The sequence below is a fragment of the Salminus brasiliensis genome, chromosome 23, assembly GCF_030463535.1.
Source record: "Salminus brasiliensis chromosome 23, fSalBra1.hap2, whole genome shotgun sequence".
NCBI classification, from domain to species: domain Eukaryota; kingdom Metazoa; phylum Chordata; class Actinopteri; order Characiformes; family Bryconidae; genus Salminus; species Salminus brasiliensis.
Window position 1 is genome coordinate 13,591,936 of NC_132900.1, and position 25,675 is coordinate 13,617,610.

General features: G+C 37.0%; 2 protein-coding genes across 3 annotated transcripts in view; one reads left to right on the forward strand and one right to left on the reverse strand.

The window, feature by feature from the left end:
• Positions 1-25,675, reverse strand: part of camsap2b (calmodulin regulated spectrin-associated protein family, member 2b) — a 73,078-nt gene that overhangs the window by 13,136 nt on the left and 34,267 nt on the right. For both annotated transcript variants that reach the window (XM_072669370.1, XM_072669369.1), the window contains exons 4-11: positions 18,840-18,920; positions 10,682-10,823; positions 8,885-9,024; positions 1,414-1,504; positions 1,149-1,233; positions 1,011-1,036; positions 500-569; positions 124-378 (exon numbers count right to left, since the gene is read on the reverse strand). In XM_072669370.1, coding sequence (XP_072525471.1) covers positions 124-378; positions 500-569; positions 1,011-1,036; positions 1,149-1,233; positions 1,414-1,504; positions 8,885-9,024; positions 10,682-10,823; positions 18,840-18,920 — 890 coding nt within the window. The remainder of the gene's footprint in view (positions 1-123; positions 379-499; positions 570-1,010; positions 1,037-1,148; positions 1,234-1,413; positions 1,505-8,884; positions 9,025-10,681; positions 10,824-18,839; positions 18,921-25,675) is intronic.
• Positions 14,307-25,441, forward strand: LOC140546172 (sterile alpha motif domain-containing protein 9-like). Its single transcript, XM_072669368.1, has 3 exons — positions 14,307-14,452; positions 15,545-15,656; positions 19,409-25,441. Exon 3 carries the CDS (start codon positions 19,461-19,463, stop codon positions 24,363-24,365), a length of 4,905 nt encoding a protein of 1,634 aa, XP_072525469.1. The 5' UTR covers positions 14,307-14,452; positions 15,545-15,656; positions 19,409-19,460; the 3' UTR covers positions 24,366-25,441.

A 25,675-nucleotide genomic window follows, 5' to 3' on the forward strand; every position in this document is an offset into this window, starting at 1 on the left:
GAACACTTTATCTGATGATTCCATGTTACAGTTGTATTATCCCACACAAATTAACTCTAAAACATACTGATATACTGACATTAAGGATGCCTTTAAAGTATGATGAAAGTAATATAGAAATACCTAGAGTCAGTTTTAACACGAGGTCTGATGGAACCAGGATGCAACACTGCTTCATTATCCTCCTCCTCTCGTAACGGAGAGTGTGTGCTCCCATTAACAGGCTGGAAGGAGAGGTTTCTGCGCATGCCCCGCGATGAATGGTGAACTTTAAATCCCAGGCCTTCTGTGCTTGCATACCGACTTAACGCACGGCCTGAGGGGCAAGCCACGGGGTCATCAAATGGAATCTCAAAGGAGATACCATGGGCTGAAGACCTGGGGTGGAGAACGGGGAGAAGATATAGAGAAAGATTTAGCATCACTACATAAACTTTGCCTTCTCTAATCTTAGTTAATCTTGTGGAACATGTAAGAAGGTGAAGCCTGTGGTACTGACCGTTTCTCTTTGGGCCACGTTCCCACACACCCATCCACATATGACAGGGAGTTTGACCTCTTTATCATTGCTGCAACACAAACAAAATATACTGTTGCATTGTATACACTGACACAGTAATGCCTCATCACATAACTCTAATCTCACAGGACTCCTCTATAGCACACCTTTTCCCTGACTAAATCTAATTTATTAATCTGAAATAATTAATCTGGCTCTCGACCCTGATTCTGGAGGACCCCTTGACTGCATGTTAGAGTTCACTCTGCTCCCAACACACCTAATCCAATAAATCAGCTAAATTATAAGCCATTTCTGAGACGAAAGTGGTGTATTAGAGCAGGAAATGTCTAGGGCATAGGGGAAATCGCTGACTGTATTTTTGTTGTGGATTCCATCTTTTGTCATTCTGTGTTTTGTCATTCATTTTACTGAAAGAGGTGAAATCAACTTTCCACTAAGGACGGCTATATGGATTTATCTATTTATTTACTACACTGGCAATGCTTACTTGATTTGGTGGTGTTTGGCTGAGACCTAGAACAAGACAAAAATAAACAGAATAAACCAAACAAAGCCAAACAAATTGAGCTACTAGTACAAACAGTAAACACCTACAACAAATCCATGAACAGAACACAAGACAAACCTCTGTTGGTCAGGGCTGGCTGGTCTGTGGATCAGGTTTTGTTTGGTAATGGGAGCCATTTTTGTTGACTGGCCGAGATCAGAAACTGTAAACACAGGAACGTGGACTGGCTCATTATTAAAATTATAGCTCTGTATAGAATGATGGACAGTGAATGCTAATGATCTGGCTTGCACTTGTTAAGAACTAGGATAGAACAGAAAAATGCACTGGGGTTCAGGAGAACTGGACTAGGAAATTTGATGGATTAGAGCTTCAAGCTTACCTTTGGTTTCAAGCTTTCGAGGCTGAACAAAAGAGGGTTTGACCACTTCACACCACCAGAACAGCTCTGCCATAAACACAAGGTAGTTACTCTAAAACAAACAAACAAACAAACACACAAACACATGAAAGGATAACAGTGGCAAAGGAGAGAACACTAGCAGCTTCTAATGTGATTGTACCCAACAGTATGGAGATCCAAGTATGGCTAAGACCAGTTTTAACTGTCCCCGGAGGTTTGAGCCCTCTGCAGAGTAATTTAATACTGTGGCGTTCCAGACGACTCGAAGCACAGCAATATCCAAACTCTTACAAACAACTGCTGGATGTTGACTTTCCATTCCAAAGACAATGAAAGTGAATCATGACAATGGTTAACTGTTAAAATGTATAATTTGAGCCATCATAATACAAATGATATATTATTAATGACATACAACAGCCATTGCACATCACATATACATAATATTGTCATTTAGTAAACTGGTAATTAATTGTAAAAACAACAAAAAGAAAAATAGAGAAGGACATGCATATATAATAATAGCAGCTTTTGTTATTTGTTATATCAATTTTTGTTGTATCCTCAAGACGGCAGAGCCGGGGCTGGTAGTGTAAATCCCAGCCATTTTCCCAATATTTAAATAGTTTTACCCCAGAATGGATACATTACTGCACACTTCAAAGTCATAAGAAAAAGATGCCTGTCCCTATGAGACATTTCTAGCACAAATTAACTATGCCCATTCTATAATGTCTGCATGGCGTCTAATAGTACCTGTGTAAAATCTTATATTGAATACATTTTCATTTAGCCTCTCCAATATTCTTTGCCTAAGCTTGACAGAATTCTCAACCATACATTATCATCTATATTACAGCTCAGATCTTGCATGCAGCACTAAGCGATTGATTAAATGTCCTATGGAACAGATGCTTTATTAGCGTCATGTTGCACAAGTATTAAATGACAAGGCTACTTTCTTCAACAGTAAATCTGCCCTGAATACAACGCCTTATTTTTGTAAGTATTTCCAAAAAATCTTGCTCACATTGATACTCATTTATGATATTGCATTAGGACAATAACATTTTCAACTAACTAATAACAATTCACTAATAACATGTACCCCTTTAGCCATTGTTTCCAATACACTGTTTACAGATTTGTATTTCAGGATAATGCCAAAGTGAGGCATATGGTTGCTTGAAATGTGATACTTTAAATGCTTTATGATAAGGCTGCGATGACCGCACTTTCACAATATTGCACTACTAACAAGCAAACCACAAGAAATGGCAAGCAACCGTCACATCACAGTGTTCATGTTTTCGCCATTTTGTAAGATGGAAACAATGGCAGGTCACAAAACCAAACGCAGCCTCACCAGTTTAGATGAGTAACTATCATGTCACTGAGTAGAAGAAATCAAGCACTCAAAGAGATGCTGGAAGTGAAAGACAGAGTGAGCGAATGCGTCAGCACCACCAAAAAAACTTGGACAATGACCTCTGTCTTCATACCCTAGAGAGCCCGAGTAGATCACTCCGAGCACCAAGAGCACCAGTTTGGTGCGTTTGGGCATATTGTTAGCCCACTCAGGTCCTCTCTAAACCACACAAAGGGAACATGTTTAATTTAGTGCGCAATGAGGATAAAACTTTTCACGTTGTTTGTGACAAGACAGATTTGCGCAGTCACTTTTACTAGAGTCATTGTGTGGGGAGAGCTGAAGCAGCAGAGCTGATGAGCATCAGGGGCATGTTCTAAAACTCCGGCAATCAGGCTTTGTCCAGATTGGCCAAAATGGTTATGTGAGCTAGCAGAGAAGTCTGTGAAATTGAGTACATATACAAGGACAATGGTAAAAATGCATATCACGCCACCCTAAATCCTGTGGGGTTACTACTTTAACCGCGACAGTCCTACTTTATGAACCTGCAAAACAAATAGCTGTCATTTTGTTTGTTTACAGATTTCCTTTTGAGCTCTGGGCATTTGAAATCTCCTCCAGCAGGGACCTCCCACATCTGACCTTGTCTGGAAAATCACATTCGTCTTGCTGAGATATTCCAGTGCTCTTGAAGATGATTAACTGGATGAGGCTGGTTAGATTAGGGATAAACACTACAGGGAGTAAAACATTACAGCCTGATCTCCAGAATCAAGGATGGCCTACCCTGTTCCAACTAAAAACCACAGAAGGCACTTCTTAAATAAAGCCTGGGGAACGGTTTACAATTTTACGATTTCCTGCAGTGCTCCAGACTAACCCGTCACCCTAGGGTTGATAAACATAGCACACAGGACGAGATAAAAGATCTTTTGGGATGACAGTGTTTGGTGGGGTAAAACTTAAGTGTCTCTAAAGGAAGTAATTGTGGTTGTTGCTTGCACCACAAACTTCAAAAGTCAGGCTTAAGTCACAGTGAGCGAGAGTAAAATGCGCCACTTACTGGCTAACTGCAGAGACGCTGATGTAGAGGCCGACACACATGAACACAAATGTGGTTCACAAAAGATGGTAAGATTAGCGAACCTTACTTTGCTGTCCTTTCGTTCCATAGTTAGACTAGGTTAAGAGTAATTCTGTGTGTGTTAACTCTCGAAACCGTGTTCAAAACCAGGAGTAAGGAGCAGCCATATGTACTTTAGTAATGTAATGAAGACATTCACATCATGCACATGCTAAAAATGAGACTGTTTTCACTGCAGAAGTTTAACATAATCTACAAAATAATATCACCAATATTGGACTGAATGTACTCATTCGTAGCTGTGCAGGGCAACATGCAGCTGTATTATTTATGAAACTCGCTTATACTATCTGTGAAGACACCCCTAGCAGAAATGTTTAAGCTCATAAGGAAGTCCTGATGTGCTGTGTTTTATATAGAACAGGTGTAAGAGATCGAGTGTGTTATCAAAGCTGAGTGGTGGGCTTCTCATAAAAAGATCTTGTTACAACTACTAACTGATAACTGACCAAATCAGATACCCTGGCTGATTATTGGACACATTCTAACGAACTGAATTGTTTTATGTCTCTCTGGATGGGAAAAAATGGAAAAAAAAAGTGAAACTGCATAATTGTGTTGCAACACTGCTCATTAACCAATCACTATATACATATAAATACACACACATAATGACATAATGACTTCCAGCAACGTCTGGCGATGAAAGCTTTTTTGCAGAAACTCCCTTTCTGTACACAAGCTGTATACTGTTCTCTTTATCTGAGCACTAGCTGCTATAACTGTAAACGTTGTTTACGTATGTGATGTTGTTTAAAACATCAGATTTATAACTGGTCTACCTCAGCATTCGCTCCTGAACTCCCTGTTTTACTCCTCATCAACACGCACAGCACATCTCTTCTTTACACTTACTTTACATTTATTCCATTTTACTATTAGTATAGTATCTTAGTTTGAACTTTAATCAACCAGCCTTTATGCACACATTTGCACATGTTCGTATATTTTGTATTTACTGCATTTGTTGTCTTTGTACTTACTGTCCTCACTGTACATCCTGCCTGTGTTTTGTCTATTATCCTTGCACTAAAGTATCAGGTCTTACCTAATCTGCCCCAGAGATTGAGCCTAACAGTGTTTCATTGTACTGTACCAGCCTGTTTTAGTACAATAACAATAAAGTTGAATTGAATTCATGTGACAATAAGCCAAACAGCCAACGATATTGACTGTATAAAATAATAATAAATTAATGCAACAGTAATTTAAAAAAATATATATAAGGGTGGGCAAGTTTCAGGATGCTTCTGAGATAGTTCTGAAAAACGTTAGTTTGGAGTCCTGCTCCTATTTTTTTTAGATAATACACTATAGATCTCAATAAACTATGTGGACATGTTCACATTGTTCATATATTCAGAAAGAAATCTCACATAATTCCCAAACTGAAGAAGATGGCCTTGTGTTGTAATTCCATCCCATGACCACAAGGTGTCTGTGTTTTCTAAAACGAGCAGAAAAACTCCTACATAATGATCAACTGCTGGGAAATGCGGTACAAGCTGCCACTGTCTCGGGAAGGCATGCGTTATCTATTTCCCCTCAAACACACACAGACACACACAAAACACAACACATGAAAAATGCATTTAAGTAATTCTATGCCCTATGCACTGAGGGCACCACATGACCACTGGCTCTATTCATTCTCTTCTTTAGGGCTTCAGACCCTTTTCTCAGACACAATGGCCAGCTGGTTAAGATTCAGTAGATGTAGTTTTGCTGGCCCGCTCTAAAATATTCAGTGCCAGTAGCAGAGGCAACATTCACCAGCTCTCTCTATTAATACCCTCCTCCCTCTCTCTCCCACTATCTTTCTCACCCCTCCCTCTCTCTCTTTATCTCCCCTGCTCACACACAAGACGGGAGATACAAATGCGTTGTTTCTCCAAACTCAATAAGACTCAAAATATTCCACACCTCCTAAAACTAATCTTGTCTATAACTTATTTAAACATATGGGGAATGTGATCTTCACTTGAACAATATTAAGAAATGGAGGTAATTTAACACATACTGAAACTGAAAAACCAATTTATTTAGAAAATATAATTATTATAAATGCAATTCTTTGGTGAACACAAACACAGAACCATTGGCAATTGTGTGTTTACAACAAGTACACACAAACAAAACAAACATCTCTCTCAGTATCTCTGCCCAACCTCTTGTCCTCCTTCGTCTCCCTCCCTCCAAAAGCCTCCAAGTCCATGGCCTCTTTCAGATCAGGCGATTACAAAACACCAAAGCAGTCAGCACGTCCTGACACCATTAGAATGTGCATAGCGACACACACACATACACACCCTCCGCCCTCACAAGATATCATTTTGTTATTCATCTTTGTAGCTCTCCATCTCACTGCAGAGGCCTTTTGCGTACCCTTCATTTTCTGACTCTGCTTACAAGACTATATCTAATACTCACAGCCATTAAAGTAAAAGCATCTACTGACTTACTGACAAAAAAAACATTCCATCCAGAAACTATTTTTCACAATGTCCGCCCCCCCCACCAATATTTGTCAACCTTACTAGTCCATATGCTATCCAGCAATATCCAGCTTCTATCAACATAGAAACTAAAGTTAGCTAAATTATATTTTATCCAGGAACATCCAGCTATTATCGGGCCATGAACTCATGCCCATGAAGTCTGCTAGATTCCAATCCATCTAGGAACATGTAGCTTCTATCAGCAGTTTGCTAGACCCAAAACCATGGAGGAACATCCAGCTGAGAAACTGAAGTTTACTTATCTTCATTTGATGATACATTTTTTCATAAATATATCTGAAAAGCAGATACAGGTAGATATCTGCTGTTTATCAATCAACCAAGGTTGACCCTGATTTCTAATGTAGTGTTTGAAGTGCGAAGTGCGGACCACACTTGCTTGGCTGAGGCAAGGAAGCCGAACTCGAGAAATTTGGGCTGGAGTTTTGGGAGGCTTCGAGCTGATGGGACCCAAGGCCAATTTTTGTCATGAGAAGGAGAGGAGCATTTTATAGTGTACATAGTAATGGAGAGGAGATTGCCCTACTCCCTAACTTTTAGTTCTTACATAACTTCATTTAAAAAGGGACTGAAAATAAAAAACATAGCAGAAATATATTAAAAATGACAAAACAGTAAGAACAAAAGATCTAAATGAAACATTTTGGGTAATGGTAAAATGAAATGAATCTCTACAATAATGCTATAATAAATTTGATGATAAATTCTATTGTTCGAATTCTAATAAATTCTAATTCTATGTGTATCTATTAAGATAGTATCTAAATGAACCGAGGTGCCAAAACAGTTTGATACTTGGAATGTAGGTTTGATACATTAATTTCTGGAACTGTGCTCTCTGGAATGATGGATGGTGCTCCATACAATACTTTTGGGATTAGCAGAGGATATAGGGACGAGGTGGGGAGGTGATCATCCAATATCTTGACTTCACTAACACTTTTGTCATTGAATGCAATCAAATCCTCACAGCAATGCTCCAAAATCTAGTAGAAAAGCCTTTCCTGGACAGTAGAGACAGTTACTGCAACAAAAGCAGAATAAGCTTTTTAATACCCTTTATTTTGGAAGAAACAATGAGAAAGCAAGTGTCCTAATACTTTTGTCCACATAGTGCATGGGGAAAAAAGCATCTAAAACAACCGTTACATGAACATGACCCAGTCTGCACTGGGTGCATCACTTTCATTGCACATTGCCAGCGTATTACGTCGTCTTACACAGACCAGACATACACACGGCCACAAACAGTTCTCCAGCTGTAAATATCACACTCGCACACACTCATGACTCAGTTCTTCCAAACAGTCATATTTAAACAACGCACTACTCAGTTCTCCCTCCCACATCAGCCTCTCCTCCACACACAGCCATCCATTTCCTACACCTCTACAGACACAGGCTTAATCAGTTGATCACCGAGCTCCTGAAGTATCAGAACACTGAACTGTCTCACCAGACAACAGAACACTTAAGAAAATCAAAGTAGTCCTTCATTACCTTTCATTTCTGATACCAGTACTGAATCATTAAGTACTGGATGATACTGAGTTCAACCCCATTTTTTCTTTATTAAATGTCTAAGCTTAAAAAATGGCTTAAGTAAAGAACTGCTACTTTTAACTAAACTCCTTTACTTAAGGTAGCCATGTCAATCCTACAGTGCTCAAACTGCTCAAACACTCTATTGCCTTCCCTACAAGAAGAAATATATAGACTGAGGAAAAAAGACTAACTAAAAAATGACGCACAGTTCAAGTATATACTCAAAATATATATTATATATATTTTGTATATATTCAAAATATATACGCTCATTATAACGCAACATAATTAATATAAATAATGGCAAATAATACAATTTCCACAAAACCTTACTCTAAATTCCAATTCAAACTTTCCTGATCATATCAGATCAACACCACACTCTCAAAAATAGAGCAATGTCAGAAAACCACTTTTGGTTCCCTAAATAACCATTTTTGTAAATATGTTACTGGTAAAGTAAAAAAAACTTAAGAAACTCTTCACACTCGCAGACGTATTTAAGAACTATAGGTTGTTCTTCCAGGACATTACTAAAAGAAACATTTGAAGAACCTTTATATTTTAGAGCAAACCTTCAAAAGCTACAATATTTAAACAATCTCTAACTTACCAGGCTACTATATCTCTTAGAGGTCCTTCAGCTATCATCAATACATGACTTTACTGCAAATACCCTTAAACTAAGCTTTTAAGTAGGTACACAAATATATTTTAATATTAATGACTGTACTCAACAAGAAGTCATTAAAAAGTTGCTTTCAGAAGTTGCTCACAAACCAGCTTTAAGGACTCTAAGTAACTTTAATTATTTAAAAGGAATATAAGCACTGTAAAGACTGTGTTTATGGGTCTTCCTTCAGGTCTTACCTTGATGGAGCTAGAGGCGTACAGCATGTCCTCCAGAGTGAAGTGGCAGCAGTTGTTCAGATTCTCCCTGCAGAAGTCCTGGATCAGCTGTAGGTTGTAGAGGCTGTCGGCCAATGACATGGTCTCCTTCACGCAGATATCTGCATTGGGGCGGGAACAGAATGTGTGACTGGCCAACGAAATCGCAGAGACTTGAGTGTGGGGGCAGGCAGGAAGGAAACTTGTGATGTCGAGAGTGGAATGCTGAGAGGGTGGGAAGTGTTTATGTTCGAAAAACATCTACTGGTCCCGCTTCCACCCTCTCCTTCTCTCCTTTCCTTCAATTCTCTCCCCTCTCTCTCCTTCTCTACATTTCCTTCCTTTTTCTACATTCCTTAATCCTTATTTTCTTCCAGACACCATCATCGAAACGACTATCCCAATTCCTCTAGGAAGTTTCAAACAGTCCTGATCTGATCTAAAAAGATTAATTCAGTTCTGATTAAGCTTTTATCAGAACTTTTTTTTATCAGAATTGCCAGAGGACTACAGAGCACCTCTCTCTGTGGAATAGTACCAGTACTGTATTGTTTTTCCACCCCCGTCTATTCATCTCCCACTTTCTAACTGTAAGTGTTGACTGTTTAACCATTATGTACCAATGTCCCAATTCTGGCATACTGTGATTAAAGCTGCACAATATACTGTGTTAGCATCGTTATCGCAATGTACACATGCACAATACTCACATATAAAAAAGATATATATATATATATATATATATTTATATTGCAGAACAACATAATATTGCAATGTTTGTTTGTTTTTTTTCCTATAATCATGCAGCCCTAGTCGTTATGTAAGGATACTCTATACTGGTCCTGGAAGGCTGTATTCTAGCACATCTAAAAGATTTGAATTGTGTGTTGAAATCCAGCAGAAATCGACATGACTAAACCATTCTGAACTCTGGTCCTTCAAGGTTCAGAACGGATGAACCCTGTTTCATGGTTAGCAATCAGCTATGCTAAGTCTGATCCAACTGTAATCCTTTCTTAGGCTATTTCACCCCATTGCAATCTATGCTACATTTGTAGTGGTGGCAGGCATTGTCAACGTGCAGCAATGAGGCATGCTAAAGTAGTACAATGGAAGTGTGTAGCTAATACATGACGATTATAAAATGCATTATAATACACATAGATAATACATACTTCAAAAAAGTGGGCAAAAAAATCATGCATCAGTTTATAGCGTCATATATTAAAAATATGTTCAGCCTAGAATATTTTACCTAAATAAAGCAGCTTTACTACTGTGTTACAAATGAGTGCACCGTATCGTCTATGGATATACAAATATCAAATGGGGTAGAGGGATGAATATGACTGGGTAAATGTATGAGCATTATGTGTTTTTGGCTACACATTATTACGAATCCAGTCCATGACTAGGCTTAACCCCTGACTGGGAAACCCACCATAAGTGTGGCAGTCTTTGTGAATACTGGGGCCTATTTAGGGTGTGCGGCAATGCTATCTATGCCTACCAGGTCTTGCCTCTCTGAGCTCTTTCACCAACACCACTCCATATCTGTATTTTTTTCACATTCATTTATTTAAACAGTCCCACAGTCCCATATCTATACAAAATGCAAAGCTTATGTTGTCCCAACCCATTATATCTAAAAATGGTGGATTACACAGCCAATTAATCTGTCATTGATTTCCCTTTGACTTTGACACACTCAGGATGGACACAAGTATGCAAGAGAAAGACTGGTCTGTATTCACTTAAATCATTTACAAAAAAAAGTACCTTCCAGTGGCACCGCATTTGGGCAGTAGAAATGCAGCAGTGCAGCCAAAGCACAGCCATCAGTGTTGTCCTTTAGTAGGTTGTCCACCAGAGGGAGACAGAGTGCAGTCTGAGCTTTAGAGTCCTCCCTCTTGTACCGTGTCTGTGTGACACAAAACACTACCAAGGTAAATATGGGGACATCATACAGTACATATAAGAAATATATCGCCACTGTCATACAAAAAAACTCAGATCTCCAAAATGAAAAGACTTTCTTAACTTTCAGTGGAAGTCAATGCAAAAAATTAAGTGATTTGGAAGCATTTCTACTGATCCTTTTGTTGTGAACCACTGCCAAAACAGCAAAAATGGAGATAAGAGTTTTTAATGTGACAGCAACAATATTCAACTCTTGAAGACAGAGAGAAGCAAGGAAGGCAGGAGATTCATCTGTATTTAAAACATACACTCACACACACACACACACACACATACACACACACACACACACTTCTGTGAGTCTAAGCAAGGAATTATTAATGGACTCTGGGGGAAGGAATGATAGGTGGCAGTGATGGCGTGCAAAAGACTAAAAGGACTACAGGGACAAATCGATGCTGTACTGGGGAGTAACCATGCACTGCGTATTGCAGTGTCTACCCAGCTTTAACACACTTCTTGAGTGGGTGTGTTACTGCACGAAAAAACACAACGTGGCATGTTCCAGGACTGTGTTAACTAACATGGACAAATAACTTTTTTCTTATGTCTTTTAAAACTAAGAACCTGTACCTACTACTCACAGTGATACTGATATTCTGAGAATCTATGATTATTGCCTTTTATGGATACATATGTTGACTTTATCAAGGTTCCATATTTTAATTTTTCATTCTGTGTCTCAGACCTTAACCAAAAGATGAACTAGATGATTGTTAGTCTTATCTCTAAAGTTCATTCATTCAAAGCTCACAAGTCACAGCCTTTAATTATACACCAGGTTAAGGCCCTCAATGCTTTTCCATATATTTTCGCATATTTTCACAGAGCATGATCACATGCTCTGATGCAAGAAACCATATAGCCAGCTAGCATATGAACATTTTTAAACAGAACAGTCTTCTAACTCTAAAGATAACATGCAATATTGCATTTGAACATATTTTAATCATAACTTAAACGTCAGGTAATTAGTTACAGGCATCTAAAGGATATGTACCAGTTGGAGCAATTGGAGCAATATACTTTACAATATTGTTTAATTTAAATAGAACTGCTAGACTAAATTATATTTATTTTACTTTAATAAACGCAGCCCATATGAAAGAATGTTTTTCATTTTGTTTAAGCTAAAGATTATATTGGTACACAACAACAGAAACCTTAAACTACTGTTTCTATTCAGTCATACCATAGTTACATTCATACATCTTTTTATTTAACTTAACAAGGGAGCCTATAAAGAAACTGTTCAATTACAAATGCTATACAGCTTTGTCTGTATTGTGTACTTGTTCTAAGGATAACACAATTCTTTCCGAACCTATTTCTTATGTGATCTGAGTAAATGATACTCAATCCATAACTGCAGTAGTGTTTGACTGGCCTCTTTAGTTTTCAATAGCATTATTTAGATGTTAGGAGTACTATTTATTGACAACAACTGCCGTTGCAGTAACAGCAAAAAAACAGATCCAAGAATCGGACTGGGGTTTCAGGTGAAGGGTCAGGTTTACAAAAAGGTAAAGATTTGGTTAGAGCTGCAGACATCACTTGGCCAGACAGGGGATAAAATAAATTCCTCTTAATCAATGTTATAGGAATATTAGAAATGTTAAAAACGGACAAGGGAAAAGCTAATCAATGAACTTACTGGTACCAATCTCCAGTACCATTTGTTGGAAGACCTCTGCCCCCAAAAACAAAGAGTACAAGTAACTCATTAACAGCATAACAGTAAAGCAGCAGCAGTAAAGCATATTAATACACTGAGGTACATATCTTCATCTGTTAATGCATTATTTGTTTCTTGTTCTTGTATCTGTTAATGATTTACTGTTTATATGTAACATCAGGTAGACTTCCTCAGCTTTACCCAAAACCCAATCATAACCCTAATCCTGGCCATAACTATGACCTCAATCTCAACCTCAACCTAAGACCTAATCCTAACCCTTACTTTATCCTTCATTAAAAATATCCATGATACGCTTACTTGTATCACAATAACAAACCACCACAAGTTTGATAAAATATCATTATATTGCCCTCCCCTATTTGAGCCTTCTTTCTTTGGTGGATTTACTGGAACGTTCTGAGTACAGGGTTTTGCTAGGACTGCCTGACTTCTCCACTTGTAAATGATTTCCCACACAGTAGAATATGTGATTTCTGACTGTGTTAGGATCTTCTTAAATCCTTTCCTAGACTCCTATATACATGAAAATGCTAATGCTAAATGAGAACTTTTTGGATCTCTTCATGGTGGTCATTTCCGCTGATGTGGTTCACAGGATTCTAATTTTAGGATTCAATTTTTTTAGTAGTAAACATTACTTCATCTAAGAACACAATACTTGGATTGTGTATTAGTGAATCAAATAAAATCTTACATTTCTCATTTTGTGTTATAATGGGTGTGGTAAGTCATATTTGTTTATTCTGGCTGAGACTACATTAAAAAAAAAGAAGCAGAACAATGAGGGTGTGGACTGTCTTTTAAAGCATGCATTATAGCATAGCAAAGACTCATTAAGAGAGACTCCTGAGTACAAACTAGAAGGGTAGGATGCCACAGTACCATTTTCAGTTCGCATTTTCAATTATTCGTATGGAAACAATCAATGACATCTAAAACTCTAAACAGTTAAAGCTGTTATGATAAACAGGGATGCAAAACACATGACCTGCTTCTAATCCTGCACTACAACACATACATAGTATTTTCATAAAGAGAAGCAAAAGTTTGTAAAAGTGTATTATTTCCATCTATAGACTATTCACTAGTCTTAACTAAGGTGTTTTACTTATCTGACAGTATTCAAACAACTGAACAGAAAGTTGACTTAAGTTGAACAAAATACTGAATACATAAGTGAAGGGTTTTTAAAGTATGAGTCATATAAGATAAATCATTAAAGAAAAAAAAGTTAGCTCATGTAGATTTGCTTTGAAAACCTTTTTCATTTCCAGGCATTTCTGAACACACCTGTAAACATGTGCATTCCTATAAAATGTAATTAATATACCTTTTTTTCCTTCAAATTTTATGTTTAAAAGGGACTTTATGTGGTATGGATCTCTCTGTATCCAAAAGTGAAAAGACAAACTTGTTAACTTGTTTTTCCACTTACTGACTATAAATGAACATATTCTATAAATGAACATATTCTTGAATTTATAAATGTGTAGAGAATGTAAAATGTATACTCTGATCCTGAACACATTAAAGGACACAACTATTTAACGTGTGTGAAACTGTTCAGTCTCTGAGGTTGGAACAGGACGTTACTCTTTTTGCATACAGTGACAAAGCTACAGTAAGGGAGTATCCAGGAAGAGGTCTATCAAGTTTTTTTTTTTACTTGTTACTGCCTATAAAAGCTGTGTCAGTGCAGTTCATTACAGCATAGTTCACTGTTTAGTGAACAGCATAGTTAAATGGATCTATATTGAATAATAGCAAGCTTTACAACAAATAATCTAATCTTTTAAACCTGATCTTGATGTTTGATACAGACTTTCAGAAGAGCTCATGGTTGAGTAATAGAAGAGTGAAAGCAGATGCAGGTAAGATTTTTCTGCCTTTAGGGTTTGCTTTTGAGATCATTGCCAGAAAGGAACAAACATTTAATCTAAATCTAAATAAAAAATTGAATAAAAAAATTTGTTAAGATATTTGACTTGTAAATAATCACTAACTGCTTTTCTTCAACTGCATTCTGCATTTAGAACCATAAAGTAATGACAAATGTTATTTGTTTTGACTGCTCTGAACATATCGTAGGTCTTTAAATTACGTGTTGATTTGAAAGTTAACAAGTATGTTTGTCACATATCAGCTTAATCTGCAATGTTTGTTAAGACTGAAGGTGTGAGGCAGAAACAGACTAGTTGAAATCTTACATGACCTGAGGACAAAGAAAACGGAAAAAGATGAAGTGGAAAGAAGACAGCATAGAATAGATTGAAGAGAATCGAGGTCTTCATCATTCTTTTAATTGATGTTTTAGTCAGTACTCAAACAAATCCCACTAAACCAAAAGCTGACCTGAGAAGGTAACAGCATTAGGGTTTCATTAGTGTTACTGCCTTTTGTTGTAACATACAATACTCTACATTTGAGTTCTGTAAATCTGGCTTCACAAGATTAAGATGTTTGTTTTGTATAATGTGAATTAATATGCTTAAATTTGGTCAGTCTCATTTCTACGCTCCACAATGCTTCGATGTTAATGGCTAAATAACATTGGAAGTATATTTAGACAGATCTGTTTACTGAAGAAATGGCCATTATGCACTCTTAATGTAGCTGCCCATACTGGGATTGTATAGAAGGATGTGCCTTTAAAATATTTCACAAGCCATCCCCACCACAACTATGAACATTTCTTATAAATTCAAGCATCCCATCAAGCACAGGAAGCTTTATAAATGACCAGTTTAATACACAGAACTTGCAAGTACAATTCTAGATATATCTGAAAATGTGTTTGCCTTGGTTGTTATAAATGCCAGACGTAAATCACATCAACTTTGGCTTATAAACAATACAGAAAGTTGCAAAGACTGGTTTCACTGTACAATGTACAACTGTTCTTAAAATCATGATATACTCATTTTAAAATGACATGGTCTTCATTTCTGTGTATGCTTTTAAAGGTTTCCTCTATATCCATGGTTCTCAGCTCCAGTATTGAGGACACACCCTGTGCCCTGCATAGTTTAAATATGAAGTAATCCCTGCACAAACTCATCTGTTCCAGATTATCAGGTAATTATCAAGCCCAGAATCAAACTGTTCTACAGATGGTTGGGCAGTGCCTTTTTTAAAAATATATATATATATTTATAAATATAAATAAATATTTATACCATCTCTGGCTTACAAAAATCTCACTTATAAACATTTAAACAATAATGACTCAAGCATGTGGTCACTAATGATCGAGCGACTGCTGCTGAAAGGACAGAAAGCACATGCCGTGTTCCAGTTAACTGAGGCTTAAATTACACACGTTTAGAGAATAAAGCCTGAGAGCACAAAGTCAAGTGAATTGCATGTGTTTTCAGATCAGTGAGCACCCACAGCACCCTCACCCTGTGGCTCTCTTTAATGCACATGGGGGAATGAGCTTATTTGGCTATGTCCTAATTGATGCATAGAGAAAACTAACAAATAATTACACTACTCGTTAACTTACGAATCATTACACTATTTCCTCTAACTAAAGAATAATTACACTACTCGCTAACTAACAAATCATTACACTACTCTAAATTACACTATTCCCTATTCGCTAGTGAGTAGTGTAAAGATTTGTTAGTTAATGAATCATTACACTACTTGCTAACTAACCAATCATTACACTACTCACTAGCTAAATAACACTATTCCCTTTAACTAAAGAATCATTAAACTTTTCTTTAACTTAATCATTACACTGCTCTCTAACTAAATCTTTACACTATTCCCTCTAACTAACAAATCATTACACTACTCACCAACTAAATCATTATACTATTTCCTCTATCTAACGAATCATCACAATACTCACTAACTAACATTACACTACTCACTAACTAAATCATTATACTATTTCCTCTATCTAACGAATCATCACAATACTCGCTAACTAACATTACACTACTCACTAACTAAATCATTATACTATTTCCTCTATCTAACGAATCATCACAATACTCGCTAACTAACATTACACTACTCACTAACTAAATCATTATACTATTTCCTCTATCTAACGAATCATCACAATACTCGCTAACTAACATCATAACACTACTCACTAACTAAATCATTTTATTTTTTCTTCTATCTAATGAATCATTACACTACTCACTAACTAACAAATCATTACACTACTCACTAGCTAAATTACACTACTCCCTTTAACTAAAGAATCACTAAACTTTTCTTTAACTTAATCATTACACTACTCTCTAACTAAATCTTTACACTATTCCCTCTAACTAACAAATCATTACACTACTCACCAACTAAATCATTATACTATTTCCTCTATCTAACGAGTCATCACAATACTCGCTAACTAACATTACACTACTCACTAACTAAATCATTATACTATTTCCTCTATCTAACGAATCATCACAATACTCGCTAACTAACATTACACTACTCACTAACTAAATCATTATACTATTTCCTCTATCTAACGAATTTTCACAATACTCGCTAACTAACATTACACTACTCACTAACTAAATCATTATACTATTTCCTCTATCTAACGAATCATCACAATACTCGCTAACTAACATTACACTACTCACTAACTAAATCATTATACTATTTCCTCTATCTAACGAATCATCACAATACTCGCTAACTAACATCATAACACTACTCATTAACTAAATCATTATACTATTTCCTCTATCTAACGAATCATCACAATACTCGCTAACTAACATCATAACACTACTCACTAACTAAATCATTATTTTTCCTTCTATCTAATGAATCATTACACTACTCACTAACTAACAAATCATTACACTACTCACTAGCTAAATTACACTACTCCCTTTAACTAAAGAATCACTAAACTTTTCTTTAACTTTACACTACTTTCTAACTAAATCTTTACACTATTTCCTCTAACTAACAAATCATTACACTACTCACTAACAATCATTATATTATTTCCTTTATCTAACGAATCATCACACTACTCGCTAACTAACATCATTATATTATTTCCTCTATCTAATGAATCATTACACTACTCACTAACAATCATTATACTATTTCCTCTATCTAACGAATCATCACACTACTCGCTAACTAACATCATTACACTACTCACTAACTAAATCATTATATTATTTCCTCTATCTAATGAATCCTTACACTACTCGCTAACTAACATCATAACACTACTCACTAACTAAATCATTTTATTTTTTCTTCTATCTAATGAATCATTACACTACTCACTAACTAACAAATCATTACACTACTCACTAGCTAAATTACACTACTCCCTTTAACTAAAGAATCATTCAACTTTTCTTTAACTTTACACTACACATCTAACAAATCATTACACCACTCACTAACTAAATCATTATACTATTTCCTCTATCTAACAAATCATTACACTACTCACCAACTAAATCATTATACTATTTCCTCTATCTAACAAATCATTACACTACTCGCTAACTAACATTACACTACTCACTAACTAAATCATTATACTATTTCCTCTATCTAATGAATCATTACACTACTCGCTAACTAACAAATCCTTACACTACTCGCTAACTAAGGAATCATTTCACTACTCTCTAACTAAATCATTACACTACTCGCTAACTAACGAATCATTACACTATCCTCTAATTAATGAATCATTACACTACTCGCTAACTAACAAGTCAGTGTTCAGCTGTTCAATGACTATGCATTTGCAGCATTTTGAAAAGATGGGTGGTGTTTCATGTCACTTAGAGGACGCATATGCTGGCCTTATTAGTAACTGGAAAAAAACACACAAAAATACAAAAATATACAATAGAAGTTTTGTTTTGGTGTTCAACAAAAGATTGATTTGGTGCTGTTCAGAATGTTGTCACAGTAAAAACAGGTCTTTCGATATAGAAAGCATTCAGTTGTCTCTGGATTGCCACTAGGAGAGATGTTTCAACCCATTAAAATACCTATGACAGAACATTTATATATTATAGTTTGTAAACGTGGAGCAAATGTAGTCCTCCAAACACAGGTTACTCACAAACTCATATTAATACAAAGAACACACTACCCTATTTATTAGGGTAGAACTATCATAAATTAGATTTGCAAATGTTGTTATAATAACCAGGTGGGGCTACCTAGGCAGTGGTGTACTTTTTAAGCCTTCTGTATGGTGTTGTAAAAGTACTTCTATGTGAATGAGCAAATACTCACCTTTTGACCCGCATATTTGGCCTCAATCATATTTTTTGCTGTTTGCTCTTGAGCCAAGATCTCCCTTAAGTATTCATTAACCTGCAATAAACACACCCACAATCATGTGTCAAGTCAGACTTTGCCAAAATACCAAACTCTGTCTGTGTATCACAACTAGAGATTAATTTAGGAGACTAAAGTCTTTGAATGTCAAATGTCGTTCATGAAAAAATACATGTCCACCAACCTTTGTGGGTTATTTCCGCATTGTACTATGGGTAACTGCACAAATGTTAGTGATAATCAGAAAATTCTTGCTTTTCCACTACCATGTTTAAAATGTACATATAATACATCTATATGTATAAAACATTAAAACATCTATTTTCTGTACAATTTAGTATGTATTTTTCTGGACTTTGAAAATGTGCAATCTTTTTTTTATTATAGAATTATATAAGCAAGATCTGTGCGATACAATCTCTGCCCATGTTTGTGATTAGCCTTTGGTGACAACATTTGGTGTAAACATTTAAACTTTTTTTTATTACACACACTTAATTTTTATTCTGTATTTCTTTTTGCAGTGAATTGCCGTACAACATTTGATTTTGTACGACAACTGGATTGAGTCACAAAATGGAACTTCCATATAAAGTTGACGAGTGGACAAAAGAGCAAGTTCGCCAATGGTTGTCTGAGGAACTGAAGGTAGACCAAGTATGGTCTGACAAATTATATGAGGAAGAGGTATCAGGAAAAGAACTAATGTGCTACAAATCAAAAGATCTGTGCGATTTAGGCATTAAGCATGGTCCAGCTGTCAGAATAATAAACACCTTAGAGTCACTGGTAAAGTCTTCTGGAAGTTCAAAAACACAAGGTACTGAGCCAAGACCAGATACATCATTAGTGAGTGCCGATGACATGTCAAAGAACAGACAACAATCACAACAGAAAATAAAAATCACTAAGCAAGCACCACACAAAAAAGATTCAGCCAACCCTGAAACTTCCACAAACACAGAGCACAAAGGCTGCACAAGCAAAGCATCTACAACTTCTCAAACAGAATTACAAGTGCAAGATTCCCTCTGCAATGTGGCTGAAAGTCAGCAAACAGAAATGTCTGCAGAAATGCCTTCACAAATACAAAAGAAGAAGAAGAAGAAGAAAAGTAAGGCAGATGTGTCCTTCAGCAATGCACCTGCTAAAGTCACAGAGACAGAATCTATAGAATCAACAGATAACCTAATAGTCCCAAATGCAGAAGTAGCAGAAATAAAGTCTGAGAGAAAGCAAGAGAAACCAAAGCACCTATGCAGTTTCTATCCATTTGATCAGCAGTCTGTCTCTCACAGATACATTGAGAACTATATTTTACCACCTGAGTCAGGACCAAGTAATCCAATTGATCCAGTACACGAATATAAGTTTTTGGGAGGAGCAGAAGACCTTCACGTCATGAAGAAAAAAATCAACAAAGAGGCTTTCCGGTTTGCAGCGGGATGCCTGAACACAAGGAGCAACGGAACTATACATTTTGGTGTAGCAGACTCCAAGGACTCTGAATTTTCCCATGGCGAAATTGTTGGCGTTAGTGTTGATAAAACTGACACCATCATTGATCACTTTAATCAAGGCATGAAACAGTACTTCGAAGACAAAGCAGATGATGCAAGGAAGTGCATCAGACAACCACGCTTTGTGGAAGTGTTGTGCAGTGACAGCACCTCATCCAGAAAATATGTCATAGAGGTAGACGTTGTTCCAAGTCACAGTGTTGTTCATGAGAAGATATTTTATACCCAGACTTTGGATGAAGACAATCAATGGAAGAAAAACAAAGGCAAATCACTGTTTATTAGAGAAGGGGCTGCAACCAAAGATGTATATAACATCCCTAAAGAATTAACTACAGTGCTTGCAGACTTGAAGATTCAGGACGCAAAAAGAAAGGAGGCAGAAAATAAGCCTGATCCCAAAAGAAAACAAAATCAGGGAGAAAAATTAAAGAACCTGTTGACATGTGGGAGTGGGTCTCTCGATTATTACAATTACTTCATAATTGTAACAAACAAAAGCCACTCAGAACAACTGCAACATCTAACGTTTCTGACCATTTTAAGACTATTTGGTGTGCTTGACTTTGATCCAGATTCTATGAAAAATGGAACCTGCCAAAGCTACAAAAAAGACAGAGTTGCAAATATTCACACCCCAGGACAGTTTCATGGAGATCCAGGAATGTTAATACAAAATCTGAACTTGTATAAACAAACCAGTTGGGTGATGTGCAATGGAAGAGTGGACATCAATACAGAATCTGACAAACCAATGACTCCAAGCAAGTGGTTAATAAACCGAGCTGGAGAAGTGCAGGACATGATTTCCTTCCTTTGCAATCCAGAAACTCTTCCAAGAGGGAGGTTTTTAGTTATCTTCCTCCTTCTCTCCGTTGTTGAAGCCATGAACGATCCAATTTTTGATGCTTTCATGTCATTTTACAAGAACCTAGGAGGAACACAGAACATCATAAGCATATGCACAACAGACAATGCTTTTCAGAAATGGAAAGACTTTGTCCGAACCAGAACCGAAGTAGACGTCAGTGGACAAAGCATTGAATTAGAACTCAGTGAAGTCAATGGGACGATTCTTGAGATGGGACAGCACAACCAAACAGCAGACAGACTACTACCTTCTGTTGATGGAAGCTCAGTGGTTCTAAAACAAAAAGATGAGGATTTAATGCCAGCTCTGGATGTTCTGTGCCAGAACCAGTGTGAAAATGTGTATGATGAGGACAGTAAAGAATATCAAGACTTTATGATCAAAACAGAGGCTGAATTCTACCGAGGTGACAAGGTGAAATGGTGGAACTTCTACTTTTCAGACAAAATGCCAATAAAGCCTTTTATAAAACGGGACAAGTATAAGCAGGTCAAGAACATGGTCAGGAATCAGACCAATGAGCCTACGAGCACGTGTGTCATGGTCAATCTTTTCCATCACCCTGGATGCGGTGGAACAACATTAGCCATGCATGTGATGTGGGATCTGAGAAAAGAATTCAGATGTGCTGTGTTAAAGGATAACACAGCCCCAAAGACCGAAGTGGCACAACAAGTTGCTTACCTGATGAGATGTGGGAAAACTGAACATTCACGTAAAGCCCCTGTCTTGCTATTGGTGGAAGACGCAGAAGAAACAGAAAACACGCAAGAGCTGCAGCACTGTTTAAGAAAAATCATTGATGAAATGGATGCTTTAGTGGTCATCTTAAACTGCGTCCGGTCAAAAAATCCAAAAGAAAAATACAGAAACAGCGTAATTGACAGTCAGTACATCACTGCAACTTTACTGAAAGAAGAACAAAACGCTTTCGAAGTAAAACTTAAAGAACTTCAAGAAATTCACAACACACCTGAGAACTTCTACAGTTTTATGATCATGAAAACTAACTTCAATCAAGATTATGTGACAAAGGTTGCACACAACTTCTTGAAAGATGTTGATGTTGGAAGCAGAGAAGTCCAGCTCTTCTCCATTTTGGCTTTGCTCATCACATACGTGCCAGAATCCTTCATCTCTGTGTCTCTTTGCGAGGATTTTCTCGGCATTAAACATAAACACTGGGGCAAAGAATCTGTATCAGACAAAATGGAAAGTTTATCATGCTTGTTAATCCAGTTCCAGATCGAAGAATATGGAGTGTACAAGGCTATTCGCTTTGTTCATCAACTTATTGCAGCGGAGTGCGTAAAGGCTTTAGAGGAGATACACAACAGCCCGAGAGCTGACATAATTCTTAACATGCTACACACCGACTTGTTTTTTGAAAAGGGAATGGGCAAGGACAGCCTACTTCAGTCAGTCAAAAGCATGCTAATCACGAGGCAACGCAAGACAGAAGGTGATGAGAAAGACACACTGTTTTCACCTTTGATTGAAGACATAAAGTCTGGAACTGATGGATCTAAAAAGATTGAAAACATTATGAGTGAAGCATCAAAGAGATTTGATAAGGACTTCACAATCCCTCAGGCTTTAGCAAGGCACTACTACCTCAATGAAAAAAACTTTGTTCTAGCAAAGGACTGGGCAAACAATGCTAGAACCATCAAAGAAAACTCCTACACGGTTGACACCGTTGGACAGGTCTCACGAAGTGAACTAAAAAATAAAATCGATGGCAGAAAGCAAGAGAAAAACCCATACACACCTGAAGACTTGAAAGAAATCCTTGACCTAGCTAAAGCTGCGATAAAAGCTTTCCAAAGAGCTCAGACCTTAGCAAAGAAAGATGATGTGGCGGACACTGAGGAGAGACGTCACTGGAAACAAAATACCTACAACATATCTGGATACATGAATGAGATTGACATTGCTATGACAGTCTTCGACACCGTGAAGGGGCTTCCACTGTTTGAGGAGAATGATCCCATGAAAAATGAGTACATCAAACAATTTTTCAAAGGAAAGCTGCCCATGTCTTCAATCCGTACTGCTCAAGCTGATGCCAATGAAAAATTAGTTGCCGTTCTTAAGGACAACGAGCCATTTCTTATGTCCTTGAAGTCACTTGTGGACAAAGATTTTGAATTCCTTGAAGAGTTTTTCACCTACACAAGAGAAAAAGGTGTTGTTGACAAAGAAAAGCAGAACAAGAACAGAAACTGGATCTCTGAACACTTTAAAACCTACATCTCTTTGTTCTGTTCATCACAGCAGGAAAAACTAAGCCAGAGAACACATAAACCTAAACTCAGCCTAAACATGGAAATTGAAGAATGCCGTACATTTCTAGAAGAATACAGAGCAAACAACTTTCCAAGAATTCTTCAATTTATGGAGGTCCGGAAAAGAATGATCGAACAAATTGCAGAAAAATACTCCTTCATCTACCAGAATTGCAGCATCAAGACCCTTCAGGACAAAACCAACCATTTGCTCACTCACATCATCCTCAAACTGAACCAACCCACGTCAAAACTGGCAAAATCCCAAAAAGATCTGATGGAGCTTTTGACGGAAATTTTACAAGAAGCTGGACTGTCACATCAGTATCCGGAACCCTACTATCTTGCGCTGTTGTTACTCTGGCCTGGGAAAACACATGCTGACAAGCGTATAACCACATACGTGGACCGGATAAGACATTCAGCACGAAGGCAACATTCCCACATGTTCAGAGCAAGAACCCCAATTGCTCACTTGTATCTGGGCAAGTCAGAAGGATTAGAGAGGTTGGTCTCCAAAACATTCCTGGACAGTTGTTTCAGTAACGTTTCAGGCCGAAATATTCTCTGGCAGACTGCAGAGATCTTCAAAGAACCGGCAATTAAAGACAAGCTCCTCAGAGTAAACGGCATTATCATGCATGGAGAGCTGTACGCTGAGTACGGAAAGCTTCAGATCCCTGTCCGACCAACCTACCTTGGAGGAATACGAAGTGGGCACAGTACAGAGAAAGTGTCCTTCTATGTAGGCTTTGCCATTGATGGACCACTTGCCTATGATATCCAATATGAAGACAGCTAGATTATGAATGTAATCTTTACCATCAACAGATCTAGCTAAAAGAGGGTCACTGGACCATCTGCAACATCCTCCTACATAGGTTGAGAAGCTACAGTAATGACATTCTAGACAGGCCAGTCAGCTTCACTATGCTTCATGGTTTGTAAATCCTCCTGACAAAGAGCACTTGCTGCCTGCAGTGTTTCACACATACACCACATGGCCCAAAGCAGCTGCTTTGGGGGTTTCATTCTACTTTTCTGGTTAGATGATTAAAAACTGCTATTTGTTTAATCACTGTTTAGACCTGCCTTTGTTAAAAATTAAAATGATAACTTGATGAACTGCTAAAGTCTGCATTGTATTTGTAGATATATCTCCTGGCTGGCAGCACTGTTCTTAAGTGTTCTCCTAACAAGTTTTCAGTTTTTCTAAATAGCTTTGATTAATATCTCTATGAGCTGTAGTAGTGGGTTCTGTTTATTTTGTATATCTGCAGTATATTTTCAGTATATGTCCCTGTTTACTACTGTTTAGACCTATAGAGCAAGGGAAGAAACTTTTGTTTTTATGTTAGGGAAGGCAACGCTACAGGGTATTTAGCTTGTTTACTTGCTATTTTATTATTTGGCCCACTGAAGCTCTTGCATCTTTGCGTTGCTTGATAATTACATATATAATCTTTTCCAATTTTAGCTGACCTTTTCTTTTTACCAAAATATCCTAGTCTAGAACATGTTGTCAGCTTGTTTAGGATATTCTTAAGCTTAAGATCATTCTTCTTGTGCTGCAAAACAATTGTGCAAACTATAAGACAAGACAGATATATCCAGAAAGGAAATCATAAATAACAAATCTATTTTTGGTATATTCATGAGGTCTAAGGTCTCCTATTATAGCCATTTGTAACCAAGTGAACTAAAATCTTTGACTATGTTGGTGAGTGTTTAGATACTTCTGTCAGTATTTCGCCATTCAGAATGTTGTTTTGATGCAACAATGTTTACTGTACTTTGTTACTCAAAATGAACAGTCAAATATATACTGTATGTATGCAAGATGAATATACAATAAAACACATTCTATACTGAAATCTATACTTGCTCATCTCCAATAGTTTTTATTTTATAGTTAATATAGTATTCTTACATTACCATCAAACAAATGATTGATTTTTGGAGCAGTTTGGAGGAGTTCTGAAATTTTGTAATGCCCATGATGCAGAGTTGGCATAACGTCTATTGTGAAAAGACCAATACATTTGACACAAAGATATCAGTGTATGATAGAATAAGACATAATAATACAAAATAATATGACATTATGAAAAA

What these genes read in the sequence shown, in the direction of transcription:
- LOC140546172 (XM_072669368.1), top strand. Translation starts at nt 19,461, where the DNA reads ATGGAACTTCCATATAAAGTTGACGAGTGGACAAAAGAGCAAGTTCGC.